General features: G+C 43.5%; 1 protein-coding gene across 1 annotated transcript; it reads left to right on the forward strand.

Annotated features, from left to right (window-relative positions):
- The first annotated feature begins 1,649 nt into the window (after positions 1–1,649).
- LOC139240789 (probable G-protein coupled receptor 139) lies at positions 1,650–9,720 on the forward strand. The gene is made up of 2 exons (XM_070869266.1): positions 1,650–1,719; positions 8,810–9,720. The coding sequence occupies exons 1-2, from the start codon at positions 1,650–1,652 to the stop codon at positions 9,718–9,720; spliced, it is 981 nt and encodes a 326-aa protein (XP_070725367.1).
- Positions 9,721–10,512: the final 792 nt, after the last annotated feature.

A 10,512-nucleotide genomic window follows, 5' to 3' on the forward strand; every position in this document is an offset into this window, starting at 1 on the left:
GTTTCCCGTGGCTGGGGAGTTTAGCATTAGGGGTCATAACCGCAGGATAGGAGTTTGGTGATTTAGGACTGAGATCTGGAGAAATGTCTTCAATCAGGAGAATGTGAATCTTTGGAATTATCTACCTGTAGGGTTGTGGATGCTCATACGATGACTATATTCAAGACAGATGTAATTTAGGGCACTAACGGAATCAGGGATGTGTGGATTGGACGGTAATGTGGAGTTCACGTAGATCATCCATGATTTATTGAATGGCAGAGCAAGCTCGAGGGCCTAATACTGCTGCTATTTCTTCTGTTCCCATATGAGGAAATAGTTTTGCTCTATCAGCACTATCAATACATTTTATCATTTTAAATTCCTAACAAATCACCAGTAAATCTCCCAAACGCATGGGAATAGAACACAATTTTATGTAACCTGTCCTCATAAGTTAACGCACAAAAGCCCGGTGATATTCTGGTGAATCCACGTGACACCCTTACGAAGGCAAACATATCCTTCCTCAGGTGCGGTGCGCAAATCTGAACCCAGTTCTGCATTTGGCGAATGAGCAAGGCTCCAAACATGCTGCGACAGGAGCCGGTGAGGCAATGAAGATGGTTGCGATGATACAGAGATTATGGCGGGCAATGAAGTCGATTGTTCCAATTTTTCCCAACATTTAACTGGATTAAATTTAGGCTTATCCAAGACTGGGTATCAGACAAGCAGCCTGTCCCTACACAGGCAGCGCAGCTAGAGATAAATCAGAGGATTAAGGCTGAGATCCACATTAAATCTAATCATGCTAAAGTTCAGTCAAAACCGTATGTAACTGCTGAACTGGACCTTACCAAATACAACGTAACCGTATTGAACTGGACATCCTCACATTAAAAATAACCGTGCTCAACTAGATTTGTCTACACTGAATGCAACCGTGCTGAACTGAACCAGTCCACACTGGATGCAATCGTGCTACACTGGACTGGTCTAAATGAATATAACTATGCTCAACTGGACTGTTCCACACTGAATGTACATGTGCTCAACTAGACTTGTCACACTGAACGTAAGTGTGTTCAACAGGATCGGTCCACACTGAATGTAGCCGCGCTGAACTGGACCTATCCACACTGAATTTACCGACACCTGGGTTAACGTGGGTGCACATACTCAGGGGGCTTTGGAGGCAGCTGCCTGTGATACGTCTTTACTGGGACACGGGCTGGATAATGACAGGAGCAAAAATGTGGCTGAGCTTTCCGGCTGCAGGACCAATATTTATCTGGTCAGTTACACCTTGTGCTGAGAGCATTTAACTCAGCATTAAGGTGTTTAACCCCGCGAATTTCTAGTGTACAAGGCTCACTCTCACCATGACAACCACATCTTTATCTTTTTGTTATATTTTATGAAGAAATGTCATCTTGTAATCTCTGGGTATTTCACTTTAATAGCCGTGTCAGAGCTGTTTAAAGATATTCCATGCCATCAAACCGTAAACATGATCCCGCCAGCGGCTGCACTAATCACTCTGTTTCATTGGTGTAATTAACAAAATAAGATCACGCCATCTGATGATGTCCCTTGAGGCTGGCATCAGTTATAAATGTGACAATCTGTGAGTATATTGTAGCGTGCACTCAGAGATTCTGCTAGAAATGCACGGGTCACCAAAAGGCGTGGTGTTTGCCATTTACTATCCCGTCATTGCAGCTATCGGAGTTCCAGGTAAATATTTCAGTTAGTTCCTAGTTATGAGAATCATTAGTTAACTATAGTTCACTGCTCCTATTTACCGCTAACGCTTCTCCCCTTTAACTGGAACATTTCTGCCGTTGCAATGTCTATTTTATCTCATTTAACGGAAACATTTCTTCCTCTTAATGGAATCACCACCTAATTTGAGTGTCTGATTCCCAAATATTTGTGTTAATGTGTTTTCCACAGAGCTGCCTCTTCAGCGGTACCAATTTATTATTTTCAAAATGATGGTTTATTGAAATTGAACAGTATACTTTGAGTGGTATCACATTATTATAACTGTACATATATTTTCTTTGTGTTATTGGCTCTCACTGTGAATTGGTATTATCACACCAGTACAACCCTGCTCATATATGTCATATTGTGTTATTGGCATTTCACTGTGAATGGTTATATCAAACGACCGTAACTGCACATCTATTTATTGTTGTGTTATTGGTATTTCACTGTGAATTGGTATTATCACATTATTATATAGTACATATATTTCCTATTGTGTTATTGGTATTTCACTGTGAATGTTGTTATCACACTATTATAACTGTGTACATATAATTCCTATTGTGTTATTATTATATCACTGGGTGCTATCACACTATTATAAATGTACATATATTTCCAATTGTGTTTTAGGTATTTTACTGTGAATAGTATCACATTGGTATAACTGTGTAGATATAATTCCGTCTGTGTTTTTGGTATTTACCTGTGAACGTTATCACACGATTATTACTATACATATATTTCCTGTTGTGTTATTGGGATTTTACTGTGAGTGGTATCACATTTGTATAACTATGAACATATATTCCTATTGTGTTACTTGTATTTCACTGTGCGTAGTTATTATAACCGTATGCATATATTTGCTGGTACTTCTTGCAATTCAATATACGGTATTCACTGTTTACGATGCGGTATCATCTACAGTGGGAGATCATATGAACATAAGAATATAAGAAATAGGAGCATGAGTAGGCTATTCGGCCCCTCGAGCCTGCTCCACCATTTAATACGATCATGGCTAATCTGATCATGGACTCAGCTCCACTTCCCTGCCCGCTCCCCATAACCCTTTATTCCCTTATCGCTCAAAAATCTGTCCATCTCCACCTTAAATATATTCAATGGCCCAGCCTCCACAGCTCTCTGGGGCAGAGAATTCCACAGATTTACAACCCTCTGAGAGAAGAAATTACTCCTCATTTTAGTTTTATTTGGGCGGCCCCATATTCTGAGACTATGCCCCCTAGTTTTATGAGTGGAAAAATCCTCTCCGCATCCACCTTGTCGAGCCCCCTCATTATCTTATATGTTTCAATATGATCGCCGCTCATTCCCCTGAACAATGAGTAGAGACCCAACTTACTCAACCTACAAGCTTAAGTCTACCCCCTCATCTCTGGAATCAACCTAGTGAACATTCTCTGGACATGCAAGTGTATCCTTCATTACATACGGGGATCAAAACTGTACGCAGTACTCCAGGTGTGGCCTCACCAATACCCTGTGGTTGGGGGGAGGGGTGGGGAACGATGGTTGGGGGGAGGGGTATGGAACCACAGTGCTTGGGTGGAGGGGTGGGTAAGGATTGTAGGACTCGCCCACAGAAAGAAAGAGGTTGGAGGCGTGGGGGGCGAGGGTGGGGTGGGGGTGAGGGGAGAGAGGGGCGGTCGAGTTCAGGGAGGGGAGTGGGGGAGGGAGGGACGGGGTTGAGGGATGGAGGGGTGGGGGAGAGGGGGGCTTCATTTCCTCATTATATTGGAAAACATCAATTATTAAATGGGACGCTATGGCCACATGCAGTGTATTCTTCCGCTGTCAGGTCTGAATGTGGCTTGTTTTGACCGATTATAATAGTATTGGTGAGTGTGTTTATGTATGTGTGTGTGTGTGCATGCATGTATGCAAGTGTGCTTGTGGTTATGTGTAACAAGGTAGGTAGCGGTGGCCTGCGAGCAGCACGGAGGCATGCCACTTCAGGGAGCAGCGCGAGCTGGTGAAAGCGTGACGTCATCAAGGTCCACGTCGGTGATTGGAGCGTGGGCAGATACAGCAGGAGCGGCGAGAGACTGTGGAGGAATGTGATCGGGTCCCAGGAGAGGCGTGAGTTCAGGGCCAGGGGCCTAGAGGCAGCATGGGCCAGCCCACACTGCGATATGTGAGCGCACTTGGTCCGTGCAGCAGAGCTGGTCTCCAGTCATCTTGGTTAATCCTTGCCACTGGACCAAGACCGAGCTCTGTCAAGCCCGTGTGGCGGCTGGTGTGCAAAGGCCATCCCACATTAAAAAAATCCACGCACAGGCATCTTCCACCCTTCAACCTGGAATATTAGGTCCTTCATTGCAACACCTTTGATCTCATCCCTTTTTGGCCTGGAAGCAAGTCATCCTCGTTTCGAAAGACCGCCTATGATGATGACAGTTGTAACAGGACATCTCTGCTTTTATACTCTATCCCCCTTGAAATAAAGGCTAATATTTCATTTGTATTCCTTATTACTTGTAAACACTGGTTGAGTGATCCCTTTGGTGAGCATCTTCGGTCAGTCACAAGTGTGAAACTGAGCCTCCAGTCATCTGTTGTTTTTATTCTCCCCCAACTCCCCCTCTGATCTATCTGTCCTCGGCCTCCTACACTATTCTAATGAAGCTTGATTTCTTGTACTGGATGAGCATACATTTTCTCAAATTAATTATTGGGAAGACTGAAGCCATTGTCTTTGTTCCTGCCACCAACCCAGTTCCTCAGCCACCGACTCCATTCCTGTGCCTGGACACGTGAGGAACAGCACCTCAACTTTTTATGATGTATTTACAACCTTCCGGACTCAATATTTCATTCAACAATTTCAGATAATAAGCACCATTTATTTTCGGACAGCAGTGTTGGTAATGATTCTGCTGTTGCCATTTACACCTCTGCTCGAGCCATCTATTGTTTATTTTCTTCCTGCATTATGTAGGTCAGTGAGTAAAGGAGTGAATGGGACTTAGTGCGAGTTAGGATACCTGCAGCAGGATTTTGGATGAACTCAAGTTTATGGAGTGTGGAATGTGGGAAGGCAGCCAGGATTGCATTCGAATAGTCACGTGAAGAGGTAACAAAGGCATGGATGAGGGTTGCAACAGATATGATCTGAGACAGGGGCGGAAACGGGCGCTGTTATGAAGGTGGAAATTGACGCTATTGGTGATCGAGCGAATATGTGTTTGGAAACTCAGTTCAGGGTAAGATCGGTCTCCCAAGTTTGCGAATAGTGTGGTCAGACTAAGGCAGTGTCCAGGCACAGGGATGGAGTCGGTGGCTAAGGAAATGGGTTGGTGGCAGGAACAAAGACAATGGCTTCGGTCTTCCCAATATTTAATGTGAGAAAATGTATGTTCATCCAGTACAAGAAATCACGCTGCACAAGAAAACCTAAAAAATGAAAAGTAGGTTATGAAAGAAAACAAGCAAGTAATATAAAAATCAATTTTAAGAGTTTCGACAAGTATGTAACAAGGAAGAGATTAGCAAAAGTAATTATTGATCCCTTAGAGACTGAGACAGAAGAAATGAATATGGCGAATCAGAAAATGACAGAAACGTAAAACAAATATTTTGCATCTATCTGCACAGAAGAAGACACAAAAAGTAAGCTAAAATGGTGGGAGAACCAAAGGATTAGTGAGAGTGAGGAACTTAACGTAATTAATGTAAGTAGAGAAAAAGTACTAAAGAAACTAATGGGACTTGAAACCGACAAATTACCTGGACTTTACGACCTACATCCTGGAGTTCTAAAAGAGGTCGCTGCAGAGATAGTGGATGCTTTTGATCTTTAAAAATTACCTACATTCTAGAACGTTCCCAGCAGATTGGAATATAGCAAATGTAATATCGTTGTTCAAGAAAGGAGGGAGAGAGAAAACAGAGAACGACAGGCCAGTTAGCCTGATAGCTCTCATCGGGAAAATGCTTAAGGAAGTGGTAGCAGGGCACTTAGAAAATCATAACATGATTAGACAGAGTCAACATGGTTTTAGGCTAGGGGAATCGTGTTTTTCAAATTTTTAGAGTTTTTTGAGAAGGTAACTAGCAGTGTAGATAAAGGAGAAGCAATGGATGTCGTTTATTCATTTCCAAAAGGCATTCGACAAGATGACTCACAAACGGTTATTGCACAAGATAAGGGGTAATGGGATTGGAGGTAATATATTCGCATGGGTAGATGATTGGTTAATGGACAGAAAACAGAGGCTAGGAATAAACGGCTCTTTTTCAGGTTGGCAGGATGTAACTAATGGGGCGCCGCAAGGATCAGTGCTGGGGCCACAGCTATTTAAAATCGATATTAATGATCTAGATGAAGGGACTGAGTGCAATGTATCCGTTTGCTGACGATGCAAGGAGAACACAACGCGTCTGCAACGGGATATAGATAGAATAGTGAGTGGGCAGTAAGTTGGCAGATGGATAATAATGTAGGCAAATGTGAGATTATTCACTTTGTTCGGAAGAATAGAAAAACAGAATATTATCTGAATGGTGAGAAATGTTAAATGTTGGTGTTCAGAGAGATTCGGGTATCCTCGTGCAAGAAACACAGAGAGCTACAATACAGGTACAGCAAGCAATAAGGAAAGCAAATGGCATGTTGTTCTTTATTGCAAGGGGGCTGGAGTATAAGAGCAAGGCAGTCTTACTACAAATGTACAGGGCCTTGGTGAGACCACACCTGTGCACAGTTGTGTGCTCTTATCTAAGGAAGGATATACTTGCGTTGGAGATGGTACATCGGAGGTTCACCCGACTGATTCCTGTGATGAGAGGGCTGTCTTACGATGAGAGATTGTATAGAATGGACCGATTCTCTCTGCAGTTTGAAGAATGAGGTGATATTGAAAAAATACAAGCTTCTTAAAAGAATTAAGAGGGGGGATGCTGAGAGGTTGTTTCTCCTGGCTGGTGTGTCGTAAACTAGGGGAAACAGGAGAAGGGGAAAGTCATTTAAGACAAGATTAGGAGGAATTTATTCACTCAGAGAATTGTAAATCTGTCCCAGAGGGCTGTGGATGCTGAGTCTCTCAATATATTCATGGCTGAGTTAGATAATTAGTTAGTGTCTCGGTGAATCAAGGGATTTGGACATCGGGCGGGAAAGTGGAGTTGAGCTGAATGATCAGCTATAATCATATTGAATGGCCGTAGGGTCTACTCCTTCTCCTACGTGTTCTTATGTAGATGTTGAACAAGTGATGTGACAAAAAAGAGACAGTGGAGCGGTCGAGAGAGGTCATGGTGAGGCAGAACTGAGTGTCGTCAGCGTAGATATTCAACCTGATGCTGTGCTTTCCGAAGAAAGCACTGATGGGCACCATGTAGAAAAGGAATGGGAGGGGGCCAAGGAAAGAACCATCAGGGATTTCAGGGTTAACGGTGCGGAAGTGGGAAGTGAATTAATTTCAGGTGATTCTCTGGCTACAAGGGCAGTTCCGCCCAGCTGGGCGACGTAGGAGAGGAGTGGAGGATAATTCTGTGGTCAATCGTGTCAAAGGCTGTAGAAATTTCAAGAAGGATAGTTCAGCACGGTCTCAGGCACATAGGGTGCCATTTGTGATTTTGATACGAGCTGTTTCAGCGCTATCATAACGTGTGTATATATTTCCCATTGTATTATTGGTATTTTACTGTAGGTGAACTAACTCACTGTTATCATGATGTACATGTATTTCTATTGTGTTACTGGAACTGTCGCTGTGGGTGAATTATAATACTGTTATGATTATGTACATGTAGTTCAATTATGTTGTTTACATTGACAGTGCCTGACTCAGTTCAACAAATGATTAATTCATTGAAATTATACACTGATTAAATAATTCCCGATTGCATTGAATGAATACATTTATTGAAATTACATTATTAGGTGGTGAATTGTTGACAGACATATAAGCAATTCAACAAGTGGCCGTTTTATGAATGAATCTGTATTTGCCCCAGATTCACGCAGCCCAGTATTCCTGCTCTCACGCTCTGACTCTCACTGGTGCAGCCTGTCCCTTCTTTCCCCATTCGGTGCTGGTGACAGTTCTACAGGGACTGCTGCTGAGCCCGGGAGTGCCTTACGCTCCTCACAACTGACAATGGCCCGGACTGGCCCCGTCTTCAATCCTTTCTCCAAAGAGGCTGAAACCACATAACTGGTGACTTCTCTAGCATCTGAGTCACAAAGTTTCAAGTCTAACATGCACTCCAGCACTAAGCCTATCATTTATCCCTGTGCTGTGCTGTACTGAGCACTTGCTATATTTCACCGAATGAGACCTTATCTTCGGCCAGTTCTGGTGGATCAGATGGATAACGAATATCGCAGGTAATTATCAGAAGAAGAGCTCGGAGTTTGCAGCTCGCTGTTTGGGAATCATCTTGAGCAGGTTGCCTACTGAATTTTCCAACTGTGATGAGTTTTACATTAGATTAGGACGTTTTCGGTCACCAACAGGACATTATCCGTTTTAAATGCATTGTTCCTATTTTTTGTTACCTCTTCTTGATACCCTCTCTAATATATTCTGTCTATTTGATGTCCCCACGTTGGTGTCGGTATTTTTCCACTGATTTCCTGTTCACTATTACCTTTCATTATATTATTTTACATTCAGATGTCATTGGCCTGTCTTATATTTAATCTGGATAATTATTAAATCATCCAGATGACCACGTGTCAAAGCTGTAAATTTCACAAAGATTCCTGTCGAACGGATGATTTTCCAGGAGTTGGACCAGTAATTTTACAGTTCTCGCGCTCTCGCACACAATAACTCACTCTCCCTCTTTCTCACACAGATTCACTCCATTTATCTTTGTCACATAGATTCACTGTCTCTCCTTTCTCACACACATTCACTCCCTATCCCTCTTTCTCACACAAATTCACTCTCTTCCCCTCTTTCTCAGAGAAATTAGTTTGCTCTCCCTCTTTCTCACACGCACAGAATCACTAGCTCTCCCTCTCTGTCACACATCCACTCTCTCTTCCTCTCTCTCACACTCTCTCTCTCTGTTACAGCTAATTTGGCAGTGATTGTGATCCTGCCCCGAGGAAGGTGCGGTCTCTCCAGATGTATCACTGGATACCTGGTGTACATGGCGGTGACGGATCTCCTGGTCATTATAACTGCTGTGATATTAAACCGGATTGTAGGTATTTATTTTCCATTAAGTTTCCTGTCCCTCACTCCGGTCTGTAGTCTCTGTTGTGTCCTGGTCTATGCAACCATAGACTGTTCTGTCTGGTTAACGGTCGCTTTCACCTTTGATCGATATGTGGCCATTTGTTGCCAGAAGCTGAAAACAAAATATTGCACCGAGAGAACTGTGGCAGTGGTTATTGGAACGGTTTGTGCCCTGAGCTGCGTCAAAAATACCTTCTTGTATTTTATATATGAACCTTTGTACACAGTTAACAGCAAACCGTGGTTCTGCAGCATAAAAATAACATTTTATATCTCTCCTGCATGGGTCGCATATGACTGGATTTTGATCATTTTAACTCCATGTCTTCCATTCATTCTGATTTTACTGCTCAATGCTGTGACTGTCAGATACATTCTAGCGGCCAGTAGAGCCCGCAGGAGACTCCGGGCCCACAGCAGTGGAGAGAATCAGAGCGACCCAGAAATGGAGAAGCGGAGAAAGTCCATCGTCTTACTCTTCTGTATCTCGGGCAGTTTCATCCTGTTAAATGTGTTATTACTTAGAACTTTCATCTGTGTCCAGATTGGGAGTGTTAGTTATTTCTCAGGATCTAGTGTCAACGAATCAAATATTATTCTGGAGGAAAGTGGATACATGCTTCAATTTTTGAGTTCCTGCATCAACCCGTTTATTTATGCAGGGACCCAAAGTAAATTCAGAGAGGAGCTAAAGAATGGGGTGAAATATCCACTGAGACTTATTGTTAAATTATTTCAATGTTGAAAATGCGAAACGATAACATGAATTGTAGCTTATATTCCGTGCAGTGCTCTTCTTGCAGGTGTCAGAAAAGGCAACCCCTCCCAGATACACAGGCACACACTCGAAGAACCTTACCCAATGTGCATTTAAAACATTTATGAGACACACCATTCAGTGTTATAACCCGTTCACAGTTAGTTTCCATTTCTCGTTTCGGTGCTGACTCAGGCCTGGGACATTCCCACCAGCCCCGAAGGCCCTTGACTTTTTCTACATTCATTCGGGAGACTGAGAGTCCGACCTATAACTTGCCATGGGAGAGAAAGGTTAACTGTTTAGGATGGGCCCCAATATCAAGCCCCTCCCCCCTGGGAATGGTTTGGATCCAGAGGGTCACACTAACTGGGCAATGGGAGCCCGCACTGTCACCACACACTGTTCACACTCACTGGGCAATGGTTGCAATGTCCGCACACATTGTTCCTCACTCACTGGGCAATGGTCACACTGTCCCCACACATTGTTCCCCACTCACTGGGCAATGGCCGCACTGTCCTCACACATTGATCGCACTCACTGGGCAATTGTCGCACTGTCCCCACACATTGTTCACACTCACTGGGCAATGGTCGCACTGTCCCCAGACATTGTTCACACTCACTGGGCAATGGGAGCCCGCACTGTCTGCACACATTGTTCACACTCACTGGGTAATGACCACACTGTCCCCACACATTGTTCACACTCACTGGGCCATGGTCGCACTGTCCCCACACATTGTTCACACTCACTGGGCAATGCCCGCATTGTCCC

Source organism: Pristiophorus japonicus, chromosome X (assembly GCF_044704955.1).
Source record: "Pristiophorus japonicus isolate sPriJap1 chromosome X, sPriJap1.hap1, whole genome shotgun sequence".
In the NCBI taxonomy this organism is placed as follows: Eukaryota; Metazoa; Chordata; class Chondrichthyes; family Pristiophoridae; genus Pristiophorus; species Pristiophorus japonicus.

Bases quoted from the DNA above. Each gene is read 5' to 3' on its own strand.
- LOC139240789 (XM_070869266.1), top strand. From the start codon at position 1,650: ATGCACGGGTCACCAAAAGGCGTGGTGTTTGCCATTTACTATCCCGTC. The intron at 1,720-8,809 runs GTAAATATTTCA...TCTCTGTTACAG, and splicing joins TGCAGCTATCGGAGTTCCAG to CTAATTTGGCAGTGATTGTG.